Source organism: Bactrocera dorsalis, chromosome 2 (genome assembly GCF_023373825.1).
Source record: "Bactrocera dorsalis isolate Fly_Bdor chromosome 2, ASM2337382v1, whole genome shotgun sequence".
Lineage (NCBI taxonomy): Eukaryota > Metazoa > Arthropoda > Insecta > Diptera > Tephritidae > Bactrocera > Bactrocera dorsalis.
The window spans coordinates 41,345,030-41,362,014 of NC_064304.1; the positions used below are offsets into that span (position 1 = coordinate 41,345,030).

General features: G+C 36.7%; 2 protein-coding genes across 3 annotated transcripts in view; one reads left to right on the forward strand and one right to left on the reverse strand.

Moving 5' to 3' along the window:
- The window catches only part of LOC105221903 (putative uncharacterized protein DDB_G0277255), a 129,842-nt gene that overhangs the window by 86,562 nt on the left and 26,295 nt on the right, over positions 1-16,985 (reverse strand). The gene's annotated exons all lie outside the window — the stretch shown is intronic.
- On the forward strand, positions 12,454-15,194 carry LOC125776280 (zinc finger MYM-type protein 1-like). Its single transcript, XM_049447808.1, has 2 exons — positions 12,454-13,580; positions 13,735-15,194. The coding sequence occupies exon 2, from the start codon at positions 13,830-13,832 to the stop codon at positions 15,060-15,062; it is 1,233 nt and encodes a 410-aa protein (XP_049303765.1). The 5' UTR covers positions 12,454-13,580; positions 13,735-13,829; the 3' UTR covers positions 15,063-15,194.

A 16,985-nucleotide genomic window follows, 5' to 3' on the forward strand; every position in this document is an offset into this window, starting at 1 on the left:
CCACGAAAATATGTCTACCGAAATATTTCAATCTCAATCTGGCAAAAGTCGAGCAATAGAGGTGAAAGTGACATAATTATTCCAACTGGCCTTCCTCCATAAAACTATGGCAAAGAGTGATCGACAAAATATTTAGTCGCACCGCTTACAAACATCCAGTCAAAATAGAGAGCTGACAGTTCGGACGATCACTTATGGTTCATTTTGGGCCAGAAGGATCGTACAATCGCTTAAGTTCAGGTTGTTAAGCAGCGCTTACTGAGCTCAAAAGAGGACATTAAGTCCAGCGGTAGCATAAAAGAGTACATCGAAAAACCAACTATATTCCAATCGTATGATATTGGGGTAAGCTTGCTCCCCCTGACAAGCTTTGCAGTGTCCGGCGGTTCCGCTGAGACGGGGCACCCATACAAGTCTTATATAGAAGAATTTTTATAGGAGTTCATGCGCTCCTTGACAAATTTTGAGCGCAAGTCATCGAGCTCAAAGCCAGAATAATCGCACAGCTATCAGAGTGGATGCATACCTCTCTGAAATAAGCCGCACTTCGGAGTAGTACATCTATCTTAATGCAAGTCACATCCGCTTAAAAGACGCTACTATGGTCTGGTAGTCTGAAATTAGAGTTTATGGAGAGCTCCCGATAGGAGACTTCATCTCCTATCCCCCTCTTAACTTCCATCCAAAGGTAAAAAAGATCACTACACCTTTTCTTCAACGCCTTCAATTGCCCACAAATCCCTTCCGGGTGTGAGCAGAAAAAAAAGTTAGGGGCCCACATACACACCGCATACTGAAGTATTTTTCAGGCGGGAGTCTTTGCGGTTAGGAAGGCTGCTGATATAATTGAAAATGCAGGAAATCAGATAAAGAACATCAATATAAGTATTCGTCGATAGCCGAGCGGCAACTAAGGCAATAAACTCATATCGTAAAACGTCACAGAATGTCCTTAGAAGCAGGGAGGCAGTAGATGTGGTGGCTGCCGGAATGCGAGTACGTGTATATTGGGGTCCAGGCCACTGGTGATGAGAATATCAAATGTACCATCTATCTGACTACCGAACTAGTACAAGAAGTACACAAGTCGCTAAACACGAAACTCAATGCAATTTCTAAAAGAGTTGACAGAGAAATCAGAGTTAGACGGAATGTCTTAAGGGCATGCATGATCACCAAGATCATGTGCAAAGGCATCGAAGGAAAACGAGCATGCTTTTTGCTCACACTGTTTCAAAAATACCATACTACAACTCTCGGAAAGGCTGCAGATCAGAACCTACTGGCATTACAGGCGAGCCGAATGGATATTTTGAATGGTTAAAGTATAAAATAATTGTCAAAAATGAAAACACGATTAATTTTATTTACTTAAAGCTTTAATTAATATCCAATTTTTCATTAGGATATTATTTGGATATATGAACGACCCTAATGTGCCCCACAAACCACTTTGCAGGTATAAAAATATTTCAAAATCACTGTTGTTTACTTAAAATAATATATATAATATATTGTTTAGGATTTCAGCCAAGAAAGCGTTTTCGCAACACGATAAGCGCAACAGCCACTCGGCGCATGCGCACAACTTCGACTTCATGGGAGCTTACTTCACTTTATTTCATTTTATTTTAGTTAAATTTGTTTTGCTGCCTCATTTTCCACTAAACTTCGTTTCATACATGCATACGAAGTCACACTCATATATTTATGTGGAAAACCTGGTTTCTACCACAACAAACACACATGCTTAACCAACTTTTGTTTGATTAAATTCAGTCAATATTCAAGTGGCATGCAACGCGTCGTCGCGCTTCAAGCACCCACTTCACTTTGCTCGACAGCAAGCGGCGCGGCGCTCCATGCTCAACTCCAGCCAAAACAGCAGCGCACACGCGCACCAATAATTTCCAACATTTTCACCCGACGACCAAGCCACCAGCGGCACGCCATTTCGCCGCAGCGGATTAGTTGGTGAATTGCTTCCGGTGTGTGCTTGGCTAACATTAATTGGTTCGTTCGCTCTGCCACAGCGGCAGCGACGGTGACGGTAGCGGCCAAGCGTTTTGTGCGATTTTGCAATGGCACTTGTTTTTCAGCTGCCAACATTTGTTTATTCGACTATTGTGTCGACTTGCTGGCGGTGATGGCGTGTTTCTGGTTCAACGCTGCCGCGCGCTGCCTGTGCCGCGGTGACAAGCCAGTGCATTGCATATTACATACGCTACCTGTGCTAGTGTTGGCGATGGGTCGCTCGGAAGAACGGCCGCTAATGTAATATTTCTCTTTAATGTTAATCATGGCAACAACAAAAGTAAAATCAAATATGAAATAATAAATTTTTTAAACAACAAACGAGTAGCCAAAATGTAAACATCCATGTAGTTTGGCTGTAATGGCTAACGCGTCAGTTGTGTTCGTACATGGCATGTGGACCATAGAAACGAGGTTCGAAAACAAAAGCGTTTAATTGATACTCAAGTAATATAGCACTGTGTGTTTCAGAAATTAGACGCTACTTCTCAAATCTCAGGGGCGCAATTGGTAATAAAGAAGCCTACACTTCTATGGTAATTTCAGCTCAAGCGCCCCAAGTGGTCGGCAAAACTCGGCCTAAACTTCTGCGAAAATATTTGCTAATGAGTATTTTTGTTTAGACCAACGTAAAGCCGTTATAAAAACCGTCGCACGACCGCGTACAGTTATAAACATTCGCCGCTACATATTTATTTGAAAGCGCATAATGAAAAGCGCCAAAATGCACAAGACATCAGCCAAAGCAGTCAACTAAATGAAAATATAAATTCGCACGTTTACGTAAGTTACACACGCGTCAGCGCGATTGCGCCAATATTTCCTTACCACAACGGAAAATAAGCGCGCTATCACTCTGCATATTGTACCACGATAAAAGTTGACACAACTTTGTTATACCATATAACTAGTTTGATACCGCGTGCGATGGGAGAGTGGTTAAGTCCACACAAGTTGTAATACTAAGTAAATTTCTCTGAGAGTTATGATGGGCTGACTAACATATCAAGACGTTGAGAAGCAATAGCTAAATTAACTAAAATTGGTCTCGTCTTTGCCTAACATAATACTATATTTTAGTTGATGCGAGCCCATACGATTTCGGAAAGCTCGAAGCTAAACGTTACCGGAATTCCTATCATGACCATAAAGCCAAAGAGATCAGTAGCGTAGAACAGTGCGACCAGTATTGCATATAGTATAAAAACGGAACGATTCGCTAACAATTGAGAGGCAAGTTAGACCAGCAACTGCTGAATCTTAAACCAGATCTCCTAGGAGATATATCTTGCTTCATACAACTTTAACAGTTTCTATAAATTATCTGAACACCCCTTACAATAACTGCCAATATTGTTGACCGATCAGGCATTAAGAGCTCATAAGTCTGAAGCAGACACCACAAACTAAAAAGACACAAGTTACTGCTGGGTTCACTACATTAATAAACTTTTATTCATGTGCCTAACTACGAGTGTGCTGGTAGTTTGAATGCATACGTTTTCCAGTGTAAATATTACGTAAATATCTAAGCATTTCTCCGCTGCCGATTATGTGAACTCGCGCGACAGAAAATGTGTCAGGAAATGGGGGGAAAATTGGTTCACTTCTTTGAGGAAAAGTTGAAAGCAGTAAAAATAGCGTCACACCTGCAAGTGGGCTAAAATATGTATTTGTCTTTTGAATGACTATTCATTGAATACTCACGTTTGATAATTTGGATATTAGACCCATTAGAGAATATGAAAATACTTTTTTGTTGGTTAATAGAAATTTAAGGATCAATTTTCTCATCAAATGGATTTATAAGAATTATGTAATGACGCCTATAGTTCGTAACCAGCTAGTAGAAGCTCTATAAGAATTAAATAGTCGGCAAAAAGCTAATTTATGTACTTTATTTGAAGTCATGTATGACCGAAATATACTCCGAGAAGTGACATGTACAACCAAGAATAAAGTTATTCTACAGGAGAGTATTTAAAGACCTCCATCTTAAGGCCCTTGGATCCATGTACGTGGATAAATCTCTAGATATCGAAAGAGTGTTCGGGCACTTCAGAGCGCTAGTGTGAAACTTTAAACGCGTTTTTCTCAAAACTATGTTTTTTGAATCGGTGACAACTGTAACTCGAAAACCGTTCAGTCGATTTTAATGAAATTTATGCAGCTTTTAGAATACATATCCTGGGGCCTGATCGAAGGATTTTTATTTTTTCGAAAATTTTGATTTTTTAAGACCAATTAACTGTTGATTTTTTCCCAAAAATTTATACAAAAATTTCCTGAGGCCGCCATTTTATTAATTTTGAAAAATAAAAATAAAATCCTTCGATCAGGCCAGGGACTATCTATTTATAAAACTAATTTGTTTTTGTCCGATTGTTTTTAGATGAATCTCCAAGGACTTATGCTTGTCACCGCAAGTACCTTTTTTTGGAACAGGGTCAACACAAACAACTATAACTTTGGAAATTAATTTTTTTTTTGAAATTTTCGTGACTTCAAGTCAACACATCCTATAATAATGCCATACGTAACCACTTAAGCTAACCAGTAAGATCCTTACATAAATTTACACATATTAGTATACATACATATATTCGAGGTATGCCAAGAGCTCGCAACGCAAAATCTTTGAGAGTCCCTCAAGCGACCAATTCAAAACGTTTAAAAGCAGCCGGTTACTTTCCAAAGCTTGGAAGCCAAAGGAATTGAGGTTGGAAACATCGCATTTTGACTGGTGATGAAAAATGGATATATTACGTTCACCCTTAACTCATAAAATCATATATGAAACCTTGCCAACCAGCCAAATCAACGGAACAGCCGAATATTCAAGATGTCAAGCTATTACTTTATATTTGGTGGGTTTAGAAGAGCGTGCTTCTAAAAATGGTGAAAAACATAAATGGGGGATGCTACGGACACAAAATCATCAAATTGTTGCGAGTGATTGTCGAACAAAGGCCGACTTTCGCGACTAGACACGAGACAATAATTCTATATCATGACAACGCACTGCCTCATGGCCTCTAGATAATTTTAAAACTATTTAAAAAATTGCAACTGAGAAGCTTTACGGCTCAGATCTTGCTCCTCTGACTCTCAGTTGTTCCGCCCGATGGAGAATGCTCTCACTGGAATACGGTTCTCATCACAACACGCTATCAAAAATTGACTTCATTCATTATTTACCGCCAAGTCGGTGCAGTTCTTTTGGGATGGAACTCTCAAATTGCCAAAAAAGATGAGACCATCTGAAACTATGGATCGGCAGTACTTTGAACTATATTATTGTACCTGCTTTGCTTAGATAAAAGATCAATATTTAAGAAGAAAAAATAGTTGTAGAATATGCCTATCGTTGTGGGTCTAATATTTCAGAAGCAGTAGAAAGATTTTGAGCCGAACCAAGAAAATTTTGTAATAGCACTGGAGGAAAGAAGAACAGATTGACTCACAACCGAAAGAATAAAGACTGATGCTAAAACTTGCTCAGAGAAAAAGTGTTTTAGTTCCTCAAATTTAGACTATAATACATATAGATTTTTTAAAACAGCCTAAACGTTAAAATCTCTGCTAAAAATTTTAAAATAAAGTCGGTTTAAGTAAAAATAAACATAATATTTTAAGTATCTACTATTACTATTCGATTTAAGCAAAGTTTAAAGATTTTAAAAATTGGAAATGAGCTTGCATCAACCCAACTCCCTATGTCTGTAATACCGCATAATTTCAACAAAAACTCGTCTAATGAGGAAAACAATAATATTAAATTAGAATTAAAATAAAAGTAAAAACTATAAACCCCGATATGACTTTGTATACCCACTACCGTAGGTTGGACAACAACAATGAGGCACAACGCCGCAGGTGAAACAATAAGAACCGTTGTTTCATGTGTAAGCTTAAGGTGTGAGAACCGTTAGAGTAGCTCGCCAGTCAGGTGCTTTAACAGGTGAATATACTCGTACGAGCCGCATTAAGTGCTGAAGTACCTGAACTTAAGCTCGTCTAAACAAGCAGCCAGCCAGCCAACCGCTGGGCCTCACTGAGCATAAACTTCCGCGACAATGATGGGACAGAAAATGTGATTCTGTGTAATGTAAAGTGGTACCATCAAAATTAACGTGCCGACACATAGACACATATACACACATAGAGATGTGAGTACAAAGAAGCTTATAACGCGAGCACAGGTGGAAAACAGAAATAAATTACAACAACAAGTGCATGGGACTTTGTTTAAAAAGAAAGCTGGAAAAGTTAACGAGGCGACAATATAATTGTAAACAACCTACAATTGTTAAAGAGACGGACATGCAGCTCGTATATACATAAGTAAACAAGCTCGTGTCTACTGTTAGCGGTGAGCTAGAGACTGAAGTTCTTGATGTTTACGCCATGGCAGCCCATTTTAAGAATATGACTACAACGCCAGTGCAACTTGTTGCTTTGAGGAGAGAATAGTTTCAGTTGAAGGTTGGCAGCACAAAAGAATTGTAATAATTCGTAACAATTAAGGTTCCTACACTTAATGAAGTCTCTTGTAGACGTGATGGTAATTACAACTGCATATTTTCGACTATATTTACATACTCACCAAGAAGACATTGTTTGTTGTTGCTTTAAATGTATGCGAGAGCTCTTGGGTGTTTTAAGCAAAACACTGTCATATGTTGGAGAGCATATCTTACAGGTGTTTCTTTTAGAGAACGTACAATTTTTCTTATCTTATCTGTCCTGGGAGTTCACCAAGTTCACGGGAACATTTAAAATACTGAGCAATAAGTATAACGGATGTTTGACCCGTTCAAACGAATCCTTGATTCGCGAATTTGAAAAGGAACCAGATTCATATCGGTCCAGTGTTGTTGATACGTCAGCATTGTATATAGCGATTCATATTCTTGTATGTCTAAGCGACTTAAGCGAGTTACATAAAAGTTTGAAATATTACTTTCATCGGGCATTTTTGTGGTCAATAACCAGATTGAGATCGTTATCTCATTCTTCTACTCGCACTTAGGAAAGTCAATCTCGCCGGAAATGCCGGTGTTCTGTCTGGATAGGTACACAGGCGGTTCGGATAAATATTTCGGCTATAGTGTGCTGAGTATTGTCTTCGATATCCTCGAGTGGTTGATTGCCGTAAACCTTTGATTTAACACACTCCCAGAGAATATAATAATACGTTAAATCGCTTGATCTTGGCAACTGGACCATTTCTAGAAATTAACGAGCCACCAAACTTCGCTCGCAATGTGTCCATTGTTAGACGTGAAACAGCGCACCGTCTTATTGGGAATTGATATCTTCCGTGTCGATTTCATTAAATTCCGAGGAAAAATGTGGGCCAACATGGTGTTATAACGCTCACATTGATGGTAACGGTATATCCTACTGGATTTCGAAAGAAATAAGCGGTCCGAATAATATTTTGTCGAACGCTCTTTGCCAAAGCTGTATGGAGAAAAGTGCGGTGGAATCGTACTGTCACTTTCTTCTCCACTTTCGGACTTTTATAATAAGACTAAAATTGAAAACTGTTGGAAGACACACCTTTAGAGAACCTAGCGAAATAGCTAGGATCGAAATTTACCGGCTTAATAAATTTGAGGTAGGCTCAAAACTTGACCAAATTTAGGAGTTTTGGGGTAACACAAAAGGCAAATAACTTTCCGAATGAGATCCATCGAATTTGGATTAACCCTACGATCTACCTTAAGCTTCCGTCGAAAAGTGACAAGAGATCATCAAATTCATTAAATCAAACGATCATATATAATAACTTTAAAAGGATGTATTCGGTTTTCTAATAGCCAGAAGAAGTCGATTTAGCGATGAAACTCAGTATATTTGTTCATAAATCTGTTTAAAAGAGGTCATCTGCTCAGTAATAGTTTAAAGGACTACGAATATTATCAAAGATTGTAAAATCCTAGTTGTGGAGATTTATCTGATACTGAAGACCTCTCAGTATGTGAGATGAACAAAGACATGAAAAGCGGGCTTCACCTGTCATAATAACATTTTTAAGACATTTTTGAAAAATAAAGTCGGTTCAAAAATATTAACACTGACTAATTTTCGGATTCTTAAGATGAAATGAAGTAATACCGCAAGTCCACAATAAAAAGAAATTTTTTAATACAAACTCTTAAGGGTAAACGAAAAGCATACACCATTAGCATGTACAGGGATATTAAAGAGCATTAGTTATGTTAAAAAATTGTGTTAAAGAAATGTATTGAATTCAGTTTTAATGCCGCTTTTTATTCATTTGAGTACAAAAACAGTTATGCACATATAATTCAAGCAACAAATAAACCTACTTTTTCCAACACAAACGCACTTACTAACCAAATGCACTCCTCATACAAATCTCAGTAGCTTAATGCCTATGCAGTATCTACAAATTTATTACTTTTGTACCTCCCATTGTGTTGGACACGATGAAATAGGCGCGCAGGCGCGTATTTCGTTTGTGTTTTTGTTTGTTTTTTTTTTTTTCAACTGCCAGGCGACTAGGCGTTTGCTTGATTAGCAATTAACAATTTAATGGCTGCAAGACAAATTGAAATCAGCAAATATTAGCTTTTATTGCAAACACTCAATGGCGATGATTAAAGCTTCATCTCAAAACTGAAATTAATTTTTCGTTTAATTTTTAAATTTGCTTGATTAGCAGTCAAACTGTTGGTAAAATGGAAGAAAATTTGTTCAAAAGGGAAATGAAAGAAATTGGAGGCATAATAAATTGTTTTTAGTGAAATTTTCGAAGTTTATCCATGAGGTGGGATATTGAAATATGTAAAGTAATGCGTTATCATCAATAATATTATTTTTTAAAACTGAATGATTAATTAAGAATTCCAGATAATATTGACTAGCTGTGTAAAAGGAAAATACATTTATATATACCCAGTTTTTGCAACGTATAGTGTCCAACTTGGAAATGTAAGATAGCTTTGGGTTTTTTAACACTTTACAAAAAATTAAATAATTATTAAACAAGGTTATCTTTGAGGTTAATTTATCTAAATTAGGTAGCGGGAAACTCAATATAACAGGAATGCTGAAGTCTCAAGTATATAGGTAGCATTTTTAGGACTCAAAATTTGTAAATTATTATTATCCAGTTTTTGGGATTTAAAAACTATTTTTAAATTTTCAATCCGGTACTTGATGATAGAAGTTCGAAAATTATTTTTGAAATAAATAATAATAAATCATTTATCTGCTATCCTGATTCAAAATATACACTAATTTCGAACGAAATTTCCTAATTTAATGATTTTTCGTGGCATTTCCTACCAAATTTCGAAAGACTAAGGTCAATTTTTGACAACGCAATCGAGTGAGAATGGAGTCATGAGGAAAGTTCTCTGTATCCTCTGGGTAGCCAAAAAACATCCGTTTGAAGACGAGCTAAAGTGAGAAGGCGAATCATCCCACCCAAGGGTTGTGCGCTGGGTTAGGGACCCGCCACGTAAAAAAACACACCCAATAAAAAGATTAAAATAAAAGATTCGCGTTTTCTCAACAGCGCAAAGATTTGGCTCACTCCAAAAGCGACAATTTTGTCAGTGGACGAAGTCGTTAAGGGTGTCATCTGAGATGTTGACTCCAGAGAACGTGAATTTGCGTAATAAGCTTGGAATATCCAAGCGTTATACTCTTATATGAAATAGCAAACCTTACTGATCACATTGACCAAAATTTTACCCAAATCCGTAAACAAAAATTGCTGCCACGAGCTGTCAAAATCACGTCTTCCCTATTGGTAGACGTTGTAGTGCAAAGTTTGGCTTCAAAATATGTATGTATGTATGTATTTATAAAAAAGTTGCGCTCTTAAATGTAGGCAACGATTATATGTTATTTATGCAGAGTTCCTGATGAGTGAAAAACAAAAAAAAATTGAGTATTTTTATTTAGTACAGATCATACTGCAAAATGCTTTTCAACCTATACAAATTTAATTGAGAAATAAGTTAGAAATTTTAGCTATTCCCCATTGTGGAAATACATAGATCAACACCAGGCAATATATCTTCTATACAAGAAACATAGCCGAGAACAACTCAGGTAATATAGAAGGAAGCAAAATTTATAACAACCCTACATTGGAGGTGAGTCTATAATCTCTCACCAAACTTTTTCACTGGATCAACGGTTTCAAAAACTGGTCGAAAATGAAGCACGAAACAATTGTTAACTGAGGAATCAAAATCTGTCAAAGTCAAGAAAAACTTGATGTTCGAAATTACAGTCAACACTCCCACCGCATGGACCCACCGATAGCACTTTCAAAAACATCCTCAACTCCAAATTTAAATGCGTGGTGGCTCAACAACTGCACTTCACAATGTGAAAAATAGAAAATATTGCAATCACAACAACAACATTAGGAAAGTAAACTCATGAAAAAAAGAAATAAAAAATATTGGATAAAAAGGAGGATAATAATAATTACTGCTGACAAACTATGATTTCTTAATTCCCAATATGCCAGCAGCTGGTCAACAACGCATGAACATCGCATGTGGGAGTTTTTTACTCGCCGCAAACGCGCATACGAGTACAAAAACAACAATCATATGGAAAAATAAAGCATAAAATCTAAAAACTATAATATGCAACCAAAGCAGAGTGTAAACAATGAAGTAACCACAAACACAAACACACTAAAAAATTATAGTAAAAAAAAAATGAATAATAGCAAATAAGTATAAAAAATAAATAGTGCAATGGAAAAATTCAAGTAGCTGAAAAAATCGTCGAGATTTCATGTTAAACACTACGAAGCAGAGTGTGCAGTCAGTGTTTGTTTGCAGTTTGCGCAAACATATGTATGTAGACACTTGCAGCTGGGCATGCATGGAGCCCCAAACAGACACACATACCCAAACATATTTGTGAAGCTGGTAAATTTCAGCAACAACAATTTATTACAGCAAATGCGGCAGTCTGCAGATGAAATGATTACGAATTGTTACAATTTATTTATTTTTTTCACATGTCTGCATTTAAGTATATGTGTATGCGTGTGTGTATATGTAATTATGTATCTTCAAACATATGAACATACAGGTATACAATAAGTATGCATAGATAAACTGTGAAATTTTTAGCTCGTGAAAAATTATTATAATTTTACTTGTTGTTGCTCCCTCAAAAATAGTTATCATTGAAAACTATCATGTCAAATATATCGATTAAATAACTGTATAAAAGCCGCGCTCACCAAAAGCAGCGAAGCAATGCGAGCATTGACTGTATTTGGGAGTGGCCGTTGATGGCCACGGACGGATCAAGTTTGGAGTAAATAGTTTTCGAGTTTAAAATAATTATTTAAAAGATGTAAATAGATACTGGTTTATTTCAGTTTTGAAAAAATCTTTTTATATTAAATGAGTATTATTAAAGCATATGGTTGCCACAAAACTGAGAGCGAGAAGTGATCGGTCTAAACGAGTATCTCGTGTTTATGAGAAGGAGGTAAGTCATAAGCTCATTTCTCAAAAATAAAGCAGTCAAAATGACTTATTTTCAAACAGTCGATGCTATTCACACCAAAATTATTGCTCCAATAAAGATCGAAGGGATATTAAACAAAAAGGTATTAAGGTGAATTTACTATTTCCAAAATCAAAATCAATAGACGAAAATATCATCTTAAGACCAACAACACAAATGAAGCGATCAAGCGAGTTTTATTATAGATTAAGTACATACATAGGTTCCCATTGTCATCTTGCATTCCAGCACTGGTTCTATGATTATCGCAAGCCTCTGCGCGACTGCTGGGTTCATCTGGCTTACTTACTCTTTTCAAAGTTTATCTTGACGCAATCGTAAGAGTTCTTACTGGACATTGTCCAAGATGCATGCATGCTTTAAGGTAAAAAATCCAATCAAACGCAAACTGTGAAAGTTGTACCGGAAAAAGTGAGATTTAAACGTCCAGACACTTTCTCATCCATTTTCATGTTTTACAAGAGTGAGTTTGAAACATCTCAGCAGTCATAGCTACGGCGAACCAGGAGACATACTCGTAAGACATAGCGGAAACTCACATTAGCCGCTTCAACAAATCTGTGGTTGGCTCAAAGCGCTTCATCGATTTTTGAGGGTCTTTTTATAGAAATTCATTGTGGTAATGGACTGAATACTTATAACCTGTTCAAATGAGATCCTTGTTAGAGATCGAGCTTTTAACCTCTAACCTAGGTTGGTAAGAGATTTATCTAAGTATCCTTATTCAACAAGACCAATTTCACTGGCTGTTAAATCCTCATATGGCATTTATCTTCTGAAATCATTCTACGCAGATACAGAGTTTGATATATCGATACAAAGAAGAATAAAATACTAATAATGAGTTCCATTTTTTTGTTCTAAAAGCAGGCACGTAGCCAGGGGGGGGGCTAGAGGGCTGAAGCCCCCCCCGAAATAAGGAAATTTTTTTAAATAAATCGCAAATAAAAACAAGTAAGGAAGGGCTACGTTCGGGTGTCACCGAACATTTTATACTCTCGCATGATAAAGTGATAATCGAGATTTCATTATCCGTCATTTACATATTTTTTTTATTTTGCTGTAAAATTAATTAGAATTAAATTCTGAGAGATTTACCGATATTTTCGGTGAAAAATTAGGTTAGGTTAGCTTAGGTTAGGCACTGAGTTCTTTGTGTTCGATATAAGGGACCTTGAAAAGTTATATATATGTATGTGTAAAGTTTTATTCCGCTATCATCATTTGTCCCTAATATGTATATTATAAAGAGAAGGCATCAGATGGAATTCAAAATAGCGTTATATTGGAAGAAGGCGTGTTTGTGAACCGATTTCACCCATATTTCGTACATATCATCAGGGTGTTAAGGAAATATTATATACCGACTTTCATTGAAATCGGTCGATTTGGCCACGCCCATTTTCAATTTTTAAAAAAAGTCTGGGGCAGCTTCCTTCTGCCATTTCTTCCGTAAAATTTTGTGTTTCTGACGTTTTTTGTTAGTCGGTTAACGCACTTTTAGTGATTTTCAACATAACCTTTGTATGGGAGGTGGGCGTGGTTATTATCCGATTTCTTCCATTTTTGAACTGTATATGGAGATGCCTAAAGGAAACGATTCTGTAGAGTTTGGTTGACTTAGCTATAGTAGTTTCCGAGATATGTACAAAAAACTTTTTAGGGGGCGGGGCCACGCCCACTTTTCCAAAAAAATTACGTCCAAATATGCCCCTTCCTAATGTGATCCTTTGTGCCAAATTTCATTTTAATATCTTTATTTATGGTTTAGTTATGACACTTTATAGGTTTTCGGTTTCCGCCATTTTGTGGGCGTGGCAGTGGGCCGATTTTGCCCATCTTCGAACTTAACCTTCTTATGGAGCCAAGAAATACGTGTTCCAAGTTTCATCATGATATCTCAATTTTTACTCAAGTTACAGCTTGCACGGGCGGACGGACGGACGGACGGACAGACAGACATCCGGATTTCAACTCTACTCGTCACTCTGATCAATTTGGTATGTATAACCCTATATCTGACTCTTTTAGTTTTAGGACTTACAAACAACCGTTATGTGAACAAAACTATAATACTCTCTTTAGCAACTTTGTTGCGAGAGTATAAAAATTTATCACTGACTGAATCTTTTGAAACTCTTATACACAACTCAGCTCAAACCTATAACAGTCGTACGCAACTACACTAGACGGTGACTGAAAACTTATCAAAAGTCATACTTAAGCGTTGTACAGATTTCCATCTTGATATGGCGAAGTTGGTTGGACAGGGATATGACGGAGCAGCAAACATGTCAGGGCATTTAAGTGGAGTGCAAACCAGGATAAGACAACTGTATCCAAAAGCACGATATGTTCATTGCGCTAGTCACCGATTGAATCTTGCGCTTTCTAATACTATATCATTACCTTCAATACGGAACTGCATTGGTATTGTCAATGAAATAGAAAATTTATTTAGAAACCATTCAAATGCAAACACAACTTTCCAGGACGTTATACAGAAGCACGCACCAGAAAGCAAAAAAAGACGACTTGTTCGCCTTTGTGAAACAAGGTTTATAGAAAGGCATGAAAGCTTTATAAGCTTTATGGAGCTTTTCAAATTCATTGTACTAAGTTTGGAAATAATTTCGAGTAAGACATGGTCCATTTCGTCTAAAGCACCAGCCTTCTTAGCAGCGGTAGAGAAAAGCGATTTTTTGCTTAGTCTATTCGTCTGTGAGCAATTGTTCAGCTTAACGCTGCCACTGTCTGTGCAACTCCACGAAAAATCTATGGATTTTGTATCAGCAATGAACCGAGCCAAAGAATTAATAAGAACTCTGCACCAGATAAGAGAAACAGCGGATGGTTTTTTCAACGATATTTTCCAAACAGCATCACAAATGTCTAAAGATCTTTTTGACACTTCGCGTCAAACTACTCGTGCTAATCCACCTTGCACAACCCCTGAAAGCCACTTCAGAGTTACAATATATATTCTATGCGTTGATGCTCTGATTCAAAACATGACAGAACATTTATTAGTGAATGAGGATATACTCTCGTCATTTCAAATTCTACTACCAGGTTTTGCTGCAATTGATAATGCCGAAGAATTAAAAAATTTAACTATTTACTTCGAGGAGCAAATATCAATGACAGCATTAAAATCAGAGTATCGATTGTGGTGTGCCAGCTTATCAACAATAGATCCAACCATAGAAGTGTTGAAATTACTGCAACATTGCGATGCAACGTATTTTAAAAATATTCACTACCTGCTTACAATTTTACCAACTCTTCCAGTGACGACCGCTTCCTTCGAAAGAACTTCTTCAACCTTAAAAAGAATAAAAACTTTACCACGCAGTGTGATGGGCAATGAGCGGCTGAGTGCACTTGCTGTTATTGCAGTGCCCTGGGATATTAAAATAGATCCAGATGAAGTAATTAATGATATGGCAAGCAAGAAGAAAAGAAAAATATTACTTATTTAAGTTACAACTACCAAATCATTTAAGTAATATGTATATGAATTTATATTGTTTTTTTTAATAAACAGAAAATTTAAAGTTGATATATGTTTTTATTTCAGCCCCCCCCGAAATGAAAAGCTGGCTACGGGCCTGTCTAAAAGGTGATGCCTTTCAACCTTGCCATATCATATTCTGTTAGGCTTTGTTCTAGAAGAAGAATCGAAGTTATAGCAAAGTTGCATAGCATAAGGGGTATTCTCTTGCTCTTGCAAGATTGCAGATTGCAAAAATACTACACCGAAATATACATGGGTTTTGGTCTGACATATTTCACAGCCCTTGCAAAAATTTTTCTGTGTGTGTTTGTTGTTGTGCCGTTGTCAATCTGCAATGCTTGCACCGTGCACCGGGTTTTGCAAGAGCAAGAGAATATCTCTATAGTATTGTGTTTAAGCGACCTGCTTCCTAGAAATTTGACTCCAGCTTGCTGCTCAGCTGGTAATTTCATGTTAATAGTTTAAAGGTTGTGTCATCACATAACCTCAAAAAAAAACCGAAATCTACTAACTCTAATTTTTCGTCTTTCCATACTCAACATTAGACCACTAATTCATCAGATTTCGAAATCAGTTTCCACCACACGCCCCCAGAGATAACATGTCATACCACGAACCGACACTTACGCGAAAAGTGATCAAACCCCATCATCACTGTTTTATCAGCTATTCATCGCTGCCACCGCAAACAGCGCACGGACCAATAACCTGCGACTTTTCGCAACGAAATTCACTCACCGAACAGCACACAATCGGTGTAATTTCTGCAAAACTGCGGCGATATGCGAAACCTCATATTATTATGCCATCAGTGCTTTATTTGCTGCTGCTATTGTGGTTGTTGTTGCTTTATTGTAATAATATAGTATTTTTCGTTTTCAATTTAAAATTGCAATTTGTGCTTTGACTACGACCATTCATAATTCAACGACTCATTGAGCGATGCGAGAGTGTATCTTCCACGTTTATGTGGAAGCGTTTCCTTCCATTGCAACTGTTGCAACTGTGCAACTGTGACCGGCAATAATCGATTGCAGCGGTAGCAACGGTTATTAAACAGCACTACAGGCAACTCAACTGTATTTTATGTGTTTTAGTGCATGTTTATGATTGTATGTATGTATGTAAATCACAGACCATTGCAGCTGGACAACCTTTGTGGCATGCAACCGAGATTCATTCATCTGCTGGCTATCTGCTGGGGTTCGGGACGTGACTTTGATGGTCGATTCGTAAGCGATGGAGTAAAATACAAGCCATTTTTACTGTTGAATAATATTATTTATTCATAGAAAAATATGTATGTATGTATATATATATATGTATAATCTGTTTAGGAGTAGAAGGATAGCTCTGAAAACCGTTTTATGAATTATAACTATTACATATAAACGGTTATTTTTCTAACTAGACTTACATACATACTTATGTATATTTTGTACAAATCTGATTTATTATTTATCTTTATAAGCGCAAAATATGCATTTGCCGATTTGTCGGCTTTTGTATTTTAGGAAATGTTCGCAAATCAGCGTTTGACACATGCAACATCCACATTTTCTATTGTTCACTAGTCAAGTAATACGTAGTTGTATCATTGTTTGACATTTTATGTTTATATATACCTATATATACATACGTACATATGCACAAAGCGTGTATTAATAGCCATAAAAACAATGGTTGAATTGCAACCGGAATTGATTTCTCACATACCAGCGCTGCAGATGTGATAGGGGTCAAAATGTTGTTTAAAGCCAGTAATTTTTGCAACATTATTGGATATACAAATATACATATACGATAAATATAAATTATTTTAAAAATATCATCGATTTTTGTAAGCCTAAAGAGGCATTACAATCCAAAGAAATTGTGAACACCTCAA

Bases quoted from the DNA above. Each gene is read 5' to 3' on its own strand.
- LOC125776280 (XM_049447808.1), top strand. From the start codon at position 13,830: ATGGCGAAGTTGGTTGGACAGGGATATGACGGAGCAGCAAACATGTCA.